Genomic DNA, 19,304 nt, shown 5'->3' with positions numbered 1-19,304 from the left:
TACCTTAGGGAGGGTGTGTGTGGACTGAAGGAAAGCAACACCAACTTGGTAATCTTGTGGTACTTCGGGTGTGTGTAGAGGCAAGGACAGATCCCCAACAGAAGTACAGAGACTGAATTTGCCCCTACCCGCCAAGAGAAGGGAACCCAGGACAAGTGAAAGCTTGGAGCAAACATACCTTTTTGTTCAATTTCAGCCATGTTGAGAAGCCCTTGGTGTCTTGATACTGAAGTCCAAAAAACCAGACCTCTCTTAGACCAATTGTCTTGACGACCTGAAAAAAAGACAATTAGCAAGAGCCCCAGCCAGATGGGGTGATCTCACTGGTGGCGGAGAATGTGTGAGTGGTAAGTTCAGACTAACACAAAGACAGCCAGTGCCCTAGCCTTCTGCCTCCCCTGCTACGGTGATAGGGTGTCCAAGGGTCTTAAGTGAGAGAGGTATTCTTCCTTCTCCCTCATCTTTAAGGCTTGTTGCTATTTATAAGCAACAGCTAGGACACTTTTCTTTAGCTACTTATAAGCCAACATGTAGAGACAAAATACAATGCAACAGGTCTGACAGATGGAATAGCTGCCAGAAATCAACAACACAGCTCCATAAGCACCCCTCGCTTATCATGCAAATGTACTTACTCCTGGGCAAGCTACGAATCACCCTGCTAGGTCGTGTCCTGCTGGGCTGTGCTATTTTAAGATTGTATTCTATTCCACCCATAGCTGTGGACAGGCCTTTCACACATCTGAGTGGCAGCATTAAGAGGTACTGCAGTGGGTAAATCGATATGCTATCCCTTGTGCCAGGACAAAGAGACACCGCAGAAGTTAACTACACTGCTATGTAAGCTCTCCCATTAGTCATTTCCCCAGCATGCCACGGGTGCTATGTAAATAAGAGTTAAGAAGGCTTTACAAACATACTGTAACAAGAGACAAGAGCCTCATGGAGAGGCAAAACTACTGCAGTATCACGCTACTGCCGGTAAAAAGGAGGGGGAAGTTTCTTGGTAAAGCCTGTTCACTAGCACGAGGCCACAGCTTTGTGCCCTGGCAAGTCTGAGACACATGACAGGGCACAGCAAGCCTGGAAACTGAAGTTCCCCCACATCGTTCCTGAATGCCCAGGAGCTGTTCTCCTATCAGCAAACGAGGCACCTACCTTCACCTCCACTACTAGACAAGGAAGAGGACACTTGTCTTTATGTCAACACTGTACCCGAAGGAGGACACAGCAGCTGCCTTCACACACCACCGGCCCCTCAGGCTGGCTCACAGCTCCCCTCCCTCAGCCAGGCTGACAGCCAGACAGCAGGGATGAGCCTTGCCCTGGGAAAACCAGCTGCCCGGATCATGGTGTCTCCCCTGCCAAGTAAGCTGAGGTAATTCTGTATTGCCTTGTCTCATGTTTCATGATTTCTCCCTAAATGCCTGATTCCTTTTAAATTACTTCCTTGATGAATCCTAAGGATGCACTGTCCCCTTCTGATGTGGTCTCTAGCTTTGGCAAGATACAACACCAAGGATGTAGGTTCCCTGCAAACACATTACTAGTTAGATTCTTTAGGGCTTGGGTCAGCCATTTCTGGCCTTACAAAAGCAGCATTAGGGCCCTAGTTCCTTTCAGGCCCAAAAACCAAAGGGAGCGTTCAGCAGAGGCATGCTATTAGCAGCACACACAGAGGCAGAACCTACACAAGGTCACATAGTCTATATACTTCATCCCACTGGAGTCCATGAAATTATTCAGCCTGTTCTTGCGTGAATATGAGCTTGAGAGATTGCCTAAAGCCCCTGTAAACACAGGGGAATGTGGGGCAGAAGCCTCCCCTTGTGCTTGTCACACAGTAGGATGCACACCGCTAATCAGAGTTTGCTGCAAGCACTGAAAGCCCGTGGTATGAGGGGAGGGAGAAAGGCTGAGCCTAAGGAAAGCTCAGTTCTCAGCAGCATTAGCATCTGAATGGGATGGAAGCTCCCACTCTGCTGCATGTGTCTGCCTGCCTCCCTTCCATTTGTCAGCAGCTTAGGCCTGGCAATGCAACAAGCTGGACTGCCAGTGAGGAACTGAAAGGCCTCACACTGAGGCCCTGCACAAAAGGGCTTTTATTCCACAGCAGAAGCCTGCACAGCAATAGCAGTGACAACGGGACTGGACAGAAGAGAGGGGAGACAGCACAGCACACATCACAGCCCCAAGCTGCTACTGAACTGGGGGGCAGATAGTCCTCCTCCCTCCCACCTCAGCTTTAGCAAGCTATTTAGTTCCTCTAGCAAGGGAAAAAGCACGAAGAAGAAACAGCTTGTAGAAAGCTGTAGAAGCTGCAAGGAGTCTGGCTGGCAGTTGGCAGCTCAGTTGTGTTTGGGGGTGTACAGCACTCAGAGCCCTGATGAACTGCAAGATGTTCCAAAAAGCGAGTGGTTACTGGCAGCGGCCGAGGATGGAAGAGGGCTGGCAGGCAGGACAGGGGAATACAGACTACTGTTTAACACAGACCACTATATTTAAATACCTAAAGTTTACACTCTCAGCTGGAGAGTGACATCTTTTCTTCATGCCAGGGAGAACATTAAGCCAGTCCCTGGGTTTTGTTTAGCCTGAAGTACAAGGCTTCGTCTACAACTGGCAGCCTTAGAATCCAGCTGTCCCACAGTGCTGTGACCAGCCACGACAAAGCTCTTCAAGTACAGTTGCTTAAAATCCCACTTCGTAAAGCACTACTGCCTCGGGGGAAAAGGTGCATTTCTGGTGACTCTCACTTCACTTTCTGAAGACAGTCCAAGCACACAGTAGTACATTTTTTTACTTATGTTCGGAGAAGAAACACGAGGTTTTCCAGGTAACCTTTTCTCTCATTTCTCCTTACTCCACACTTTCCAGGCCTGCATGACAACTCCCATCCTTCCCCTCAAGCACTCACACATCCCTCTCCAAACTACATTCTTGTCACTGAGTGCTGCCCCACTGCAGGAGAGCCATAAGCAGCCTCTTAAATGTAGATTTTAGCATCAAGATGATTATTGAAGATTGCCTTCATTCTCAGCCCGGGGAAATACATCACCCCACTGGCAAACAAGTGCAGATCCTGCATGAAAGCACTATCTACCTATGGGCAAGACCAAAGCCTGAAAGCAGAGAAGACATTCCACTCAGACCAAGGTCCTGTGACAAAGGTCAAAGCATCCGAGGCTATACTGCAGCACAAATCTGTCTTGAATCTCACCTGCTGTCCTAGTTAAAGATGAAGTGGGCCTCTCTCCCTTTCTATGACAAGCACGTCAAGTACTTCTGAGAGAAAACTGCTAGCAAACCTTCGTGCTGGAGGAGCTCTGAACTGGTGCCACACCTGCAGTTTCATATGCCATAGCCAAAAATGACTTAGAACATGGTCTTCCAGGTACCCTAACTTAACACCCAAGATGGGCTCCCTCTACAGCCATAAATACTCGACTGTTCCCTTTCCATTTGGTTGATGGATATATTTCTAACTTTCCCTTCCAAAGTGCTAAAATGCCAAAGTGCTAAATGACAGATCTTTGAGTTTTCAAGCTTACAGTTTGCCATTGACCTCCTTAGCAACAAGCAGCCCATTTTTGTTTGGACTACTGCTTTTATAAAAAGCCAGTAAGTTTCCACATGTTCCTGTGAAATCCGAGACGCATTTCCATACCACCCAACCACAAGCCCTCATCACACAAACAAGAGTTCTGGGGTTTGCTGGAGGAACCAGCCACTGTCCTGAGACTCACTGCTTTCCACCACTGAAACTGCCATAGTAAGTTTTCAGTTCAGTGCTTTCATCTACTGGATCAAGTGCTCCAGACCAGTTTCCTATGTATTTAAACACTAGTAGGTAGGACCTTACCAAGGCTGAAGTCTTCTCTACAGTCTCCCTCCTCAGAGTTTAGTTTACAGTCCATGAGAGACGAGCCACTTTTATTCCAAGTACAGCTCAACTCAGCTGGAGTTACTCAAAAGTCAAGAGGGATTTGGGCAGCCTGTGTTGTAAGCTTTAGCAACCATGAAAGAAGAGACTCAAACTGGTACTCTACAAAACCATTAACATCGCGGCAGCAGAAAAGCAAGCCAGGGCAAGGTACATGAACTCAGAATCTTAGGAGCTCTGGCTCTTAATGAAACCTGTACAATACTTAAAAAAGAAAAAAAAGAGATACTCCTACACTCCACTACATATTAGGATCCATGCTGAACATAAAATACAGCATCAGTGACTAGGTTTAGAGTGAGTAGAGAGATGTTTACAAGCTTAGTTTTGACCCCAAAAGCTCAGGAAACTGAGGAAAGCCTTCCTCATTCCTTTTGCAATGTCCAAAAGCTGACACTGGGAGGACTGAAGTTTACATGGTCAGCTATAGGCTCAGAAAGCACTAAGCACATCACTGAGAAGCAAATCTGTCCTGAAGTTGGAGAAATAAAGTTCATTTTTGGTTGGGGAAGGAAGTACTGACTGAACAGTTTAGTAACCACAACGCATTGTTCAAGAGATCCTGATGTAAGGCTATCATCAAATGGGTGGAGATCCCCACCCATCAACTGCACCATGCACCACCAGACCTAGCCTAGCAGGGAGCTGCACCTGCTCCACCAGAGACCAGGAGGAACAAGGGGCTCTGGAGGGGAATGAAAGAACAAGGTGCCAGCAGGATCCAAGGTCAGAAGCAATCATAAACAGCATTTGAGAAGCTGCCTCATACAGCACATGGGGGACACAGAGGAAGGGAGTATGTTTTCCTATTGCAGGAGTCAGAGCTGCCGAGGATTTTGTGACTAGCTGTACGCAGGCTGCCTGAGAAGCCTGGAAGATGCAGCGTCCACCACACTGCGGCACTTCCGCGACAGCTTGCCAGCCAGCTGGGGAGCACTTAGGAGGGGTAGTTTCCTCTCTCCCTGCCCAAGGTATAGGCTAGGCCCCCTTGCCTCCCCAACAGCCCAAAATCTCACTAATTCAAGTTAGATTCAATTTACCCAAAAAAAGGAAGTTTGAGCAGAAAAAAAGATTGGAGGGACACAACTTCAAAGCTATCCACCTCAATAAGCAGCTAAGCAGTTTTACCAGAGAAACGGTTCATCTTTGACATGTAGGAGATATGCAAAGCAACACTTTGTTTTACACACTAGTCTCCAGTCCAATGGCACTTCAGCCTGATACAGGAGCAGGTCAAAGGAGGAAGACAAGCAGCTATCACTGTTGCAGCCTGTGCCCTGCATCCCCAGGAAAGCAGAATTTCAAGGTACCTCCGAAGTGACCAGGCCTGTGGGATAAGCAGCACCTGACAGGCACAGCCCAGCCTCAGCTGCTCTTTCAATCCATCACTAGCAGCTGAGGAAAGGGAGCAGAGTTACTGGTTTTGCTTCTGAGTCAGTAAGCACTGGAGTTCAGCAGCTGATGCTAAGCAGTACATAAGCAAAGCTGCACAAGACAGACAGTACAATCCTCCTGTCTCAGTTAATCCAGGTTTTGTCCATGCACACAAGCTTAAACTACTTAAACTTAAGCTGTACAGCTACAAGCCATGGGATGGGGTGTTGTAAGAAGATCATGATGTTACTGCACAGTGTATCAGCTCAATGCTATTTCTACAGCCAGCTACTTTGGGGCACAATACAATTTCCAACAAAGCAGTGAAGCAGGCATTATTCTATCACTACAAAAATTCACTTTGGAATTTAACCAAGCAGGAAAAAAAAAAAAGAGGGAGACAGGAACACTTCTACCTCAAACCCATTCACCTATTATTACTATAGAACTTTAGACTCAAACTGTTCCTCCTCATGAAGTTACTACCCAGATACAAGCTTTCCAAAAGTCTTCTGAATCCTATTCAGAGTAGGTCAGAATTATGTGTGGCATAATGAGTATATTTATCTACTGATATACACAACAGGTGGAAACAAATACTGCCTAAATGTTACTGAGCAAAGCCAGCAGCATGCACCAAGGTAGCTGAGAAATTATTATTAATTACCAAGAAACCTTGGTAATGCTCAGCAGCTTCCTTTTTGCTTAACTCAGAACCAACAGCTCAAAGTGAAAGGGCACTCTAGGGCAAAAACATGCAGGATATCTTGAAATTTTTCTGCAAAACAGTCAAAAGTCAGGTTTCACACCAGAAGGTCAATGTGCTGCAACAGCAAAGCCATAAATTTGCTTTGTAGGGAAACTCTCCCTTCCCTCAAAAAAGCGTCGATGAAAGCAGCTTTCTTCAGAACCAGCATCATGCAGAAAATACTAGATTAACAATTCCAAGAGCACAACATAGTTTAAGGGATCTAGAAAATGAACAGCCGTAACTTTGTTCTTACACACCCCATCATGGGACCCAAGACCACCTCAGGATAGAAACTGCGATGGAGTGAACTGATCAGTCAGACAGCAGCCCCTGATAGTCCTGTTAGCAGTATCAGTGGGGAGAACAGCTCCGGACCATCCCTTTACAGGAACTAATCCAGACAAACAGCTCAGCCATTTGAAACATACTGGATGTATGCCAGCTGACAACACATTCAAAGCCCCATCCCCATACTAAAGGGAGTAAGTTAAGTATTCACTATCAGCTCACTAGAGACTCTCATGTTTTGGTTTGGTGTTCAGTTAGTTCTTTATGCAAAGATCAATAATCTGTTTGAGCATGTCCATGTACAAGAAGTACTTGCTTTCCTTCACTTTGCTTGTCTGACCATAAAGTCTCTTTCACAATACAAGAGAGCCTCGGATTTTTCAATTAAAAAAAAAAAGCTGGACAGACAACAGTCTGTTGTGTACCTGCATTAAGAGACCAAGATGAAACATTTCCCATTGTGGCAGGAGCTGAATAGCTACCTTCTTTGCAATTAGATTCCTTAACTGTGAAGGGCAAATTATTAGATTGCAGGGCAGCAACAGAAGCTGGGATTAGGCTCCTCAACCGCTCACATATCAGTAGCCTCCAAAACTCCTTATTAAAGCCAGAGGTGGAAGACTTTTGACAGCCCCACATCTACTGCCAACTCCCCACCTTACTGCTCACAACATCCCCAAGCCCTGGCAGAGGGTCAGTCTTTCTACCACCACACTAACACCACCCAGCACTGCTGTGCTAGGTCTTTGGCCTGTCAAAGTCAGCCAAAGCCTGGACATCTGCCACTGGTGAGGGTCTAGGACATTCATTGCAGTATCAGCCCTGTCTGGAATCAATATCACTACCTCCACAAGGAAATCTTGTGTGCACTAGAAAAGTTTAATTCTTATTCCAGCAAGTGTGATATATGGACAGTGTAAAGACATGGTGTCCACCAGGCCTTTTCAAAATAGCAAATGCTTAAGATTTTAAGCTGTTAACATATGAGCTTCAGACACTTTCTTCCCCACTGTATTTCCTCTTCCAACTCCACCTACAATCCAATTTAGCTGAAGTAAACACTGTCTCATTTACATTAACAACTTAGAAACTTAGTTCTGCAACAGCATTTGTTTTCTGCCTTCAAAAAGTGTTTACTATGGAAAAAACAAAACTGTTTAGACAGGTGCTGTGTGAAACACTGCAGGGAGGAGAACATGCAGCTGTTGGAGAACATGACACAAAGGAGTGAAATCAATTACTAAGACATGATGAGTTCACATACTGGAAACATGATCAGATGCTTCTCAGAGACAACTTGTTGAAGCCCAAGTCTGCCACCACAATGACAGTTTGCAGCAGAAGCTGCAGATGGTCTAGAGATGACTAAAAAAATCATGCACAAATTCTTTGCACCTGGTGCTTTGATTGGATAATGTCAGAAACTAGATATTGAAAAATAATGATGGGAAGTATCCATGTGAAGAACATCCTCTCCATGAAAACAGTTCACCTTTTGATGAATTTGCGGGTATGTCACCTCAGCTTCATCGGCATATGCTCCCAGGAACTAACTGTGGTAGAGTTCCATGTTGCACACATTCTGGACAGAATCCAGCTCTCACTTCTATGAATCAAAACCGGTCATATCTGAGACCACACAGGGCCTACTATGTAGTAGGACCTACTATGTAGTAACACACAGGCAGCTGAGAACTACACTGCAACTCAGAGCTTTCCTGAAAGCCTTCCTGCTTTTCCCATTATGAAAGGATGCTCGTTCAGTAAAGCTTCGGATCTCACTCCATTCCCTCCATTTCAGGGCTGGGCTGCAAAGAGCAATATAATATCTAGTGTTGAATCATCCAGTTGAGTATGAGAGGAAGTAGTACTTTGTGGTTAAACATCTAAAAAAAAATTTAAATTATGTTTGCTACCCCCAAATGAAATGGCTGACTTCTATGGGTGGGTCAGCCCTTACGTTTCTCTCTTCATTAAGATAGGTACTATGCAGAGCTGGCCCCAGAACACTTAGCACTACTGAACCACACCCATATCTGGTCTGGCAGTTGCTTCATCTTGTCATTAATCCAGGATTTATTTTACTTTTAAACTATGAATTCACTGTTCAGATTTTCCTCCAAGTAGCAAATGATGGCCTTCAGGATTACAGCACAGAAACACAGTGGAGCCTGTCAGAGTTTCAGCTGCTGCAATTGAAAATGTCTGTCTTCAGCTGCTCCAACTTCAGGCTGTACATGCCTCCCTGCTTCTGTTTGGACCAAAGTAGGAGGAAATTCGCCAAGCCAGTGAACTCAGAGGAAGGCTGAAGCACCCAGAGGAAGACAGTGCAATATAGTGCAGTTCGTAACTTCTCTTAAGATTTCCCTCAGGGCACGATGAGAGTATAGAATATCACTTCCCCTGCACTTAAGGGTTGTAGCAACATTTGAAACCCAGCTAAGCCTCTCCCATTTTAGAGACCAACTACTCTTTGAAATTAATTACACAATGCTTGCAAGTAAGCCAACCAAAGGTAGCTTACTAGCTCCCTCATAAGACTTCATGAATTATGACTGCAGACATCTACTGCTTGGCAATCATTATTATTATTAGCTATAGCACCAATTCAGTTCATTAGAGGTAATAATAGCTCCTAACACATTCTTGGAGATAAAAAAATGCAGTAGCTTTGAAAAGTGTAATTTCTTACTCTGCTGAGTTCTCCTGGAGTTATTATACATACTGCCACTTAATCTTTGAAGTCCTTTAGAAATTGTTTGCTGTTGCCTTAATAGAATCACAACATCTGTATCAACTTCAGATCTTCTGCAGGTCCATCACTTACTTGATCAAAGAGTTGCTTCCCTGTAGTGTTGGGCTGGATGGCAAACTCCAGCTCAGCATCCATGGTGGTAACACGCACACTGATCTGCAAGACAGAAAATCCATCATTACGACCCATGCTCTAAGTGATACCCAATAATGAAAACCAACATCTGCCTAGAGCCAGGACCAGCTCCTAGGCCTCCAGGAACTTCACTACCAGCAGTTACAAAGTCATTTGCCCTGCTAGCACAGTGTTCCCAGTTTCCCCATAGAATAGAACTTCCTTGTTTCACAGTGTAAGAGTTTATCCTCTCTGTTCCTACTAATATTCCCATCTATATACTGACACGCTTGAGAGCCATTTACACTTACGAAACTGAATTTCTAGTGTAGAATGCTCTGGCATCTTTCACAAAAGCGGAGATGTTCCAAGCCTCAGCACACACCACCAGACATCCACCCCTTCCTCCTGAAGGACGAATGTCAAGCAGGTCCCTGGAAGCATTAACAACTCAGCCTGCTACAGAAGACTGGTCGATACTAACAATAGTGTTCCAGTCTCCATGGGTATTTGGAGAAATTAAGACACAATCCCTGACATGCTCCAAGGGCTGTGGGTACAAAGCAGACTGGATACAAGAAGGATCTCATGTGCTAAGGCAAAAAAAGATGCATGCTGAACTAACACAGGCACTAGTATGTGCAGATACTTCAAAAAGCGGTAGAATTACCTCTATTTGCTTGCCTACGGCTTTCTAATTCTTTTGGGGAAGTGAAAGATCTCTAAACACTGCAGAAGTGGTGTAGGTGTAATTTAATATTACAGTCAAGTTTTCATGACAATATTAGCCTTAGATGCAAGTAGTAAGATCATGAATGGTCTTCCAGAAGAAACACTGTGTGACATACTCTTATCTTGACAGAAAAGTCTCACCACCACGTTTTCACACGTGAAATGAAAGCAGCAAGGGATTACAGCAGTTCCATCCCACAGAAGCAGGAAGACATCTGTATATCTTTCACCAATAGTTCTCATGAAGCAAGTTAAACAGCAGAGGCATTTCTCCTCAAAGATTAGTGTAAAACATAGCCAATTCCATTCACAACTCCTGATCATTACTGGAAAACTTCACATAGATTCTCAAAGGTAGAGAGGAATGCTCATGCCTGAGCATAGACACTGTGGTGGTTTAGCCCCTGCCAGGGTCTGAGACCACGCGGCCGCTACCCCTCCCCCACAGAGGGAGTGAAATACAAAGCCCCAAGACTGAAATAAGGAAAGGTTTAATACAACAGTGCAATAGCAACACAACAAACAACAACAATAACAGTAATAGTGATAGCAATGAACAGAGCAAAATAGCTACCAAATACAGCAGTGAGAAGCACGATGTACAAAACCACGAGTGCACCAAGCTCCCGCTACAGGAAAAAGTGTGACCGGCCAGGTTCGCATGGTATCTGAATAACCCGGCTAGAGCTCCCCCCCTACTGCTGGGGAAACTTAACCCTATCCTGGTTAAACCAGGACAGACACCTTAACTTTTGACCAGGCAAGGTAAGGCCTGCAGGTACACCAAGCTGTCTGAGAATTCATTTCTATTTGCATACGTATCAGCTGAAAAAGGTGGTGAAGATATTTCACAATTTATGAACACAAGCTGCAAATATTTGATATCAAACCATTTTAATGCTTTTCCATCAAAGCAAAGGTTCAAAACCTAAGTTGTACAAATAAGATATTCACAGTGCAAACCTCAGCATACAGGTCTCACATTCATAGTTCTCCTTGCGGGGTAGATGGATGTTGGCATCAGCAAACCCTAATTTATTTGCTCTTCAGTGCAATCGATCCTCTTAGCATACTCCATCAGCCTTCTGGGATGAGGAGAATTGTGCTGCAAACAGTTTTAGTAAGAATAACTCAAACTCACATTTAGACTGTAAGCTAACCACATGAGACCAGAGACCAAAAAAGCCAGAGTAAGCAGAGAAGGTTTGAGGAACCAATGCCGATATGATCGTAGTCAGTTCTGACCCCTGTATTTCTAACAACTATATGGATATATTTCACATCTTGTTCACTAAGAAAGCAGTAGCAGACTGCAAGAGCTACAGACAGGTTTTTTTCCCATAAGCAAGAAGCATTCTGCCTGTTAAGTTTAAGTCAAGTGCTGGGAGAGACCATTACAGCCAAATACATTTTGAAGTTTCTCAAAAAGCCCACTTAAGCCTAGGCACACCACTATTTTGTACCTGATATCCCCTCATGATGAACCTGAAGGTTTTCTTGTTTTAAATTTAGTTAAAATTAAAGTGTATTCTGTAAGAGGTTAAAGGCAGGCTTAGCACAGTAAAGCTCAAGTCAAGAGGAGTTGCAGTTCTAATTGCTGCGTGCTTAAGAAATGCCATTTAAACATTACTGAAGCAAAGAGATCATGAACAAGCAGACCAGGAATAAGTTGGGTTTGAAACCCTCTGAATCTTCTGACACAGTGAAGTCAAACTGAGGAAGAAACATCCCATAGAAGTAACACGGAAAGAGCAAATGACCTAAACTCATAAGCAATCATGCATTGTTTAAAATTAGCACCTTTCAAGAGCATGGAGTTGTTTTAAGTCCTCTTGTTATACCTTCACAAAATTATTCTCCTCAGATCCTAGATGTTGATGAGTGGCTAATTTCATGGTGCTTTGGTGAACCAGGAATCCAGTTGCTTGCTGGAAGGGCTGAACACTCCCTAAAACAGCTTTGCTACTTATATTTGGAAGCAGTCTCTTCTACCAGGAGGAGTGCTGGCTTGTAAGCCTGACCTGCCCAGCACACCTACCAGCGAGGGCAAAGATGTCCATAAGCCACATTTAAGTATAAGAGGGGTTACATTAAATGAGCTATTAAGCAACAGGTTGCTTTTTGTTTGTTTTAAAGACTTTCCTGTTCAACTAACACACAAAGTGTGCCAGCTACCATGAAAGAAAACGTCTTTTTCCTCCAGTTTATGGATAAAACACAGTACCTACTCTTATCTGGTATCATCTGCATAGGTGATTGAACACTGAAGTATCTGAGCAGAGAAGCACCAGAAAACAGAACCAAAACATTTGCAGCAGCTCTTTGCCACCTGTGCCCAACTAATTTAAGCTATTTGGAGCAAATCAGACTTAAAATTTAAAATAAAGCTGCTTCAGTAAGCATCCTCATAGTTCATGCAGAAGACTTAGTTGTAAGTCACATCTTTGTTAGCACAGTAAAGTAAGGTCCCAAGCTGGAACCAAAACCCCTTCACTGTCACTCAAACACACCTAAACTATCTGACCAGTTAGCATCCTTCAATTAGTATGTTCCACAGGAACAGATATACTTTTTTCCCCTCCCTCACAGAAGCCCCCTGTGCTCAAGATGAGTAGCAACCTAAGGCTTGGTAGTAGCAAAGCTCTGAATGGGGTCTGCACTTGCCTCTTCAGTCTATGCTATTTTAGAAGACAGCGTAAGCTAAGATACCACAGGAAACAGACTTGTGCTTTAGAGAACCACACCCCGGTAACGCTTAGCTTCCCTGATCTGAACAAAGTTTTAACACATGCGACAGCCCACTGCTGTTAACTGTCAGCGGGCTGAGCTGGGGAAACCATGTCCTGGGCTGTACCAGGGACATTTTAACAACTAGTTTCATAGTAATTTAATACTTGTCTGAGAAGTTAGTTTGCTGTGAAATTGAGCTTTGTTAAACCTCACTGGTGTGGAAACAACACACAAAGAACTTTTTCCCATATGCTACCATGCCAGGTTTTTTTGAGCCAGTTGTTGTGACCTGGAAAAACAAAGCAAGGCTTCTACCATTTCAGGTGGTGGGAGGCACTGCTGTCCCTGCCCAGTTAGCAGATAAGAGGCCAACCATAGATAAGAGCAGATGCAGCTTTACCAAGTGTTTTGTTTCATTTTGAGAGTCTGCATACTGGCACAGAAATACAAATTGTTTCTCCTAGCATGTAAAAAGGCTGAAAAACCAAGCACAAGGGAGGTCCATTCTGAAAGATAGCCGGGGGCCACCTCACAACTGGCAAGGGAGTTTCACTGACCTTAGTGTGCTCTGCCTGCAGCTCAGATAAGCTACAAGAGATCTACCGACTGCTATAATCTCTACCTGACAAGTGCCAGTCACTGCACGTTTACCCTCATCCTCCTCATTCAGGTGAAGTCTTACTTTTAGTAAAGCCACTTTACCGAGGCATTCACAGGCGAGTGCTGCCCAGCACAGATGTTACACAAGGGTTACACAGAAGTGCTATAGGAGAAGAAAGCCAGCATGATCAAGTCCCATCATAATTTAGACTCATTTGCCTTGTCCCTTGAGAATTACCCTGCCAAAGCACTTTTACACCATTTATCTAGTTTACCATCAACACTTATTCTAAGAAAAGCCTCAAGATTCATCAGCATTAAGCTTTTATACTTTGTATTTCTAAACCATCTAATGAGGACTTCCTAGGTTTCAGGGCTAGCATAATCATCAGCATGCTTACCATTTGGGTTGCAAACAGAATAAAATGCTCCTCAATAAAATAACCAACTTGGACTGCAGAGGATATACAAATCTAGCTCTGTCAGTCCAGACAGGCAAGGTGCACGCTGCTGAGATGCAAGGAATATGAGTAAATACAGTAAGAAAAAGACGTTGTCCACCAGCGATCAGATCACAAGGTCCACAGTGGCAGCACTCATGCAAGTACACTACACCCCTTTTCCAAAATTTATTGCTAGTAAACTTTTGTCTTAAAACTTTCAACACTCAGGAGGTGTTTTAAGAGGATTTACTGGATTTCATCATCAACAGATTTACCAAACATACTATCCTAAGGCAGTAATTTATACTGAAATTCTATTTAAAGCAACTGAATTTTTTCATCATAGCATTTACAATGCACTCAACTGCTGCATCCAAGTGTCTGCAACCCTCTCAACAGTGCTTAAATCTTAAACTAGCAGAAGTCTTTCCCCAGTAGGTGGCCTCTAAATAGCCTTCTTCTGTCTTTCCATCATAATTTAGTATAATATTTTGCATACAAACAGCTAACAACATTATATGAAAAGCTTCCAGAGGCCATCTTGCACATTACAAGAAAATTCAAGTATTACATTTCAACAGGCAAATTTACACTTACCAAGCTAGTAAATACTCAAGAAAAAAAGCCCACATTTAACTGATTCATTTCGTAACACCTACAGGAAAGCACTAGAAACCTAGCAAGTCTTCCTCTTCTGCTTGAGGAACGACCATTGTTCTACCAGTTTAAGCACAGCTAAAGACTGCCACTACCAGAGCACATCAAAGAGCTTCGGGATGCCAAGGGCAGTGTTGTGGTGAGGACGAGACCTCCTGCACAGACAGAACCTCTTGCATGTTCCAGCCCCCAGAGCAGCTCCAGACAAAGAAAGCTCCTTTTGACAGGCAAAAGCTTTCACAGGCTACAGGATACCACCACCCTCCTCCCGTGGTGTTTAGCAGGAGACAAACGTAATAGGTGCCTGGTACAACTGTCTATCTGCAACATCTTTTCAAAAATTTTAACATTGCCCATATACCTTCAAGTCTTATTTTCTGCCCCATTGAGATTCCCACTAAGTGTTAGTAGCAGCAATGATTATCAGTTATCTTCCAGGTCTCCGAGTGAGCCCTACTAATAACCTGCTCTAACTACTTCCTAAGATGAAAATTTGTAGCTGCATGTGGCAGGACAAACAGGAAAGACTGATACTGTCACACTGAGTAACGGATGTATTACTTGTACTAATGCCCCAGCGCGTTGAGCGGTGCAAGAGGTAGAAGAGACAATTCTGTTTGTTGTAAGTTGAGACAGGAACAGAGTACTAGGAAATTCATGTCAGAACAACAGATAGAGTCAGCACAACAGAATATCAACCTCTACAAAACCCTGACCCTGAGCTAAAGCTTCTTTCCTCCCTGGATTTCCTGAATGCAAGGAAGCCGTTATACCCCGCTGGTCTGTAGGCTTCAAGCTTCAGATATTCATGCGTTCCCAGGCTCAAGCTATCAAGTGGACTATTTCTGGAGAAAATGGCATAGGGAAAAGTCCTATTTTATTGCTCATTTGACAGTTACAGAAGTAAGTTCAGTTAAAAAGAAATTCCAGGGCATCCTTTATGGACACTGCTATGGGGCAGCAGTTCATGATACCAGCCTAACACCATGCATCAGTTCCAAGAGCTCTGACCAGAGCAGCACATCCAATGCAGCTAGAGTTGCATGAACTCTGAACTCAAGATCTCATAAGGCACCCTAATAATCTAAAAACCTTCCCAGTTTTGGCTTTCAGCAAGATTAGCAACAATACAATAAGTATAACAAGAATTGTTCCCTGTCCCTTAAAATGCACAGCTGTTTTCTGGAGGACATATGCTGTCCAGGGCCGTGCTGGCCAGCCCGGCTGCAAGGACAGGAGCCACACGCCGACCCGCAGAGCCTACCAGGGCATCACGCTTCACGCTGCCTTGGACAGCGTCATCAGAAATGCCCCCCCTGCAGCACCAGCAATACTCACAGACATCTGTCTCCTTCCCGAATGCCAGCACCCTGCCGAAACAGCCCTGGCTCCTGTGTCAGGATGAGGCTCCAATCGGGTCATGTGAAAGCGCTTGCAATTTCTAAAGGGATTACTCTTAATTAAACCAAGCCCCCTTCCAGCCATCTTAAAGGGCCTTTTCATACCCCTAAGCCTATCAGAGAACAGAACAGCAGCAGCACAGCCCAGGCACCAGCCCTGGCCCTGCCACACTGCAGCCCCCCCCCCCCCCCCCCCGAGTGCCTTAACCCTCCCCATGGCTCCCTGAAGCTCCCCAGCCCTCCCCACCAACACGGACATGACACTCCTCCTTTGGCTGGAGCCATAGCAGGGCCAGCAGGGCCAGGGAAGGCATCCCATTCCACCTGCTATGATAACAGGAAGAAAGTCACCATAATACAGTGGAGGAGGAAGCTTGCCCACCTTTGATGGGCTCAGTACCAGTGAGCCACAAGTACGACTTACATGCATGTGGTTCTAACATCACCCTTACAGGCACTGATTGTGCCTTGGCTTTGTTCTGGTACCTAACTACAGCCTGTAGCAGGAACTCACCCTTTAAAGAATCCCTAACGATCTTAGTGCAGAGCCTAAAGACAAAGAGCTGATGTTAGAGAAAAATTGAGCTTTTTTGCACATACATCTTTTAGTATCTTATGCTGACTAAAAATGGACACAAGATCATTATCTGAAAACATTTCACCAGATATAAGACACCCCCATGATTGCTCTAAGAGGGGAAAAAAAAATTGCACTTTCCCCACCTATCCCCTGTTCTCTTTGCACATTTGACAGAACAGCATCTCAACTCGTTTTGCAGAAGTAGCTGCCAGTTATTCAGTTGGGGCTATTCTTAATGTCACTTCCGACAAAGCCAGACAGGGAATTGACTGCACCTTTCAGCAACACACTACTTATAAACATATCCCAATCGATTGCACCTGCTGTGTATTAAGACATAACACAGGACAGTCAGCTATAGATTGTGGACAGACTTCTCTGTAAGCTGCTGGTGACGAACAAGGAACTGGATACCCTAATCTCAATTAATGGGCTCAACCACGGAGTTCAGCTTGGCAGAGACATCAAGAACTATAGTCTGGAAGCACAGAAAGAAGCTCCACTTACTAGCTTCAGCAACAAATACTTTTTCTGGCCTGTTTTCTTATCCCCACCACCACCCCTCTTGCAGAAGGATGGAGGAGATCATACATCTAGTGTGCTATGAAACACACATCACCAGGCTCTAGACCAAAACCACAAGGAACTGGTAGCATCCTCCAGATTCCACTGGAAAGTGCATATTGCTGCTGGCTGACCTAGAGATCACAAACGTGATCCGAGTCCTCAAGGAGAGTCCATAACCACTGGGTTTATGTGCAGAGCCCTGTAGTCACATATGCAGTATATTGCTTTACCTTAAGTATACCACATGTATTAATAAATTCATTTCAAAAAACCCAAACCCAACAAACTTCCTTTGTTTAAAATCAAGTGGCAGATAGGGCTGAGCAGCGCCCCATCAATAAAACCTCAGGTCAGCCTTTGAACTAAAAATGATAAAAGAGCAAATCACTTGAATTGCAGCATGATTATCATATATGAGCCAGTTGGCTCAATGGTAAACTGTAAATGGTAAATTGAGGAGGAGCTGGGAGATGGCACGCTGGCTGACACCACAGAAGGACAGACCGTTCTGTGGGCGCCAGTGCCCTCTGAAGCCGCAGAAGGTGCTGAGCTGTGCCCACGCCGCTGCATGTGGGAAGAGGCAGCTTCTGCAGCACCACCCCACCGCTCAGCCCTGCTCTCACTGGGGCCCTGGGAAGCCATCAGGCTACATCTAACTAGATTTGTGCTCATGGGGTCTTATGCCTTCCCTGTGAAGAAGCACAGCAACAAGCCAGCTTAGAGTCAGAAACCACTGCAGAGCCACACCTTAACGTGGCCACGCTGGAGCTGCGTCCCCTCCACCACCAGCCTCAGTGCCAGCTCGGCGGGACAGTGCGCAGGCAGCGAGCTGCGGCTTTCGCACAGCTCAGGAGCCAAGCTGCTGAGGACAGCAAGAGGAAAACGCTGCCACAGGAAGCGAGCCACAGCAACAGCAGGCAAGACTGAGAAGGTTCACAGCTTTGAAGAGCCTGCCTGCAGAAACTGAAGTGAGAAAGGGTGGAGGAGGGAGCACCGGGGCTGCAGGAAGCCAGACATGCCCTGCGACACAAACCTACATCTGACACTGACGGCAGAGACACCGAGGGGGCTGCCAGGGCAGAAAGCACTCTGGCCACAGCTTCCAGCAAAACTCACCTTTATGGCACTGGTTTACTAGCACAGGGCAGGGGGGAAGCTAGTTACAGCACACTGGCCATTAAAAAGCTACGCTGCAGGTCACCCACTCTTGTAGCACTTGGTGACTAACACGGAGGTTTTCAGAAGTACCTCTGCCTCACACAGATCTTGGAAGAGCAGAAGATTTCTGCTTTAAGAAAGGGGTTCAACATAAGCTGATTCTGTGTCCACTCCAACAGCATTTTCTAGACAAGTTTTCTGACAGGGTTTATAGCAAGGCATTGTAACCAGTGGTTGAAAGAGCCAATCCCTATTCTTGGAAAGGGTAAAGAGAAGTGACTGAGGTGCCTCTAAAAATCGTGTACAAAATACAATGCTAAAGCAGTCAGTTTCAAAGAGTAAACCAACAGATTTATCCTAATATAAACCCTGTCATACTACAGTGTCAGAGCTCCAAATATGTATTTGTTTGGCTGTTAACACAAGACTATTGAGATGAATTTGGACTGATCATCTCCCAGTGATAAAGAAAATAAAATTCTTCCATACAGCCTGTAGTAAACAGGAATGTTCTCATGAGAAAAAAAAAATCCGTTTCCTTGAAGACACTTCTGCCATTGAAAAGGTAATGCCTGCAGAACAGAGCAACACAGCAATATTTTGTTGCTTTTCTGGTTCTCAAGATCAAGTGTGAGAAGCCACAACTACCCTCATGTTCAAGTTCCCCCTTGCAACTGATCAATACACAGTATTGAGAGGGGCCTGAGTACCGGTAACCAAGAGGAATGAGGGGATCCTCCTCACAGGACATGTCCACCAGTCCAGAGATCAGTTACTCATATCTAGTCAGGGAGTCTACTTTCACCATCCTTATATAAACCAGGGCTTTTTTTTTTTCAAGTAGTGGAGAATCAGATTTATTACCCCCAAGGACAGCCTCTCTCAGTAATAAAGTCTCTTTCAAACCATTCACAGAGATCACCAGAGGCTTCAGCAAAGCGGCTGATGTTTGCCTTAGAGGTCTTCACTCACCCACCCTGTCCCAGCTTCAGTTCTCATCATCAACACTCCAGAGGTTCAGCCCTGTCCTCAATAAGTACTAGTGAGCACATGGTAGTAATGCAAGAACACAGAGCCTCGCAAAGCCAGGGCTATCCCAAAGCTTCCTCATAGGTTGGAGAACTCAGCATTTTAGAACTCTGGAGGCATCATTCACCCAATTTAATGAGTGATCTGATTTGGGCAGGCAACTTTTCCAGAAATAAAAGTTCT

General features: G+C 44.8%; 1 protein-coding gene across 1 annotated transcript in view; it reads right to left on the bottom strand.

Moving 5' to 3' along the window:
- The window catches only part of MSN (moesin), a 46,249-nt gene that overhangs the window by 10,250 nt on the left and 16,695 nt on the right, over positions 1-19,304 (bottom strand). The window contains exons 2-3 of the mRNA XM_074883103.1: positions 9,184-9,267; positions 179-274 (exon numbers count right to left, since the gene is read on the bottom strand). Coding sequence (XP_074739204.1) covers positions 179-274; positions 9,184-9,267 — 180 coding nt within the window. The remainder of the gene's footprint in view (positions 1-178; positions 275-9,183; positions 9,268-19,304) is intronic.

The sequence above is a fragment of the Strix uralensis genome, chromosome 13 (genome assembly GCF_047716275.1).
Source record: "Strix uralensis isolate ZFMK-TIS-50842 chromosome 13, bStrUra1, whole genome shotgun sequence".
Classification (NCBI taxonomy): Eukaryota; Metazoa; Chordata; class Aves; order Strigiformes; family Strigidae; genus Strix; species Strix uralensis.
The sequence above is the reverse complement of the archived record's forward strand: the minus strand, read 5'-3'. Positions and strand labels throughout refer to the sequence as shown.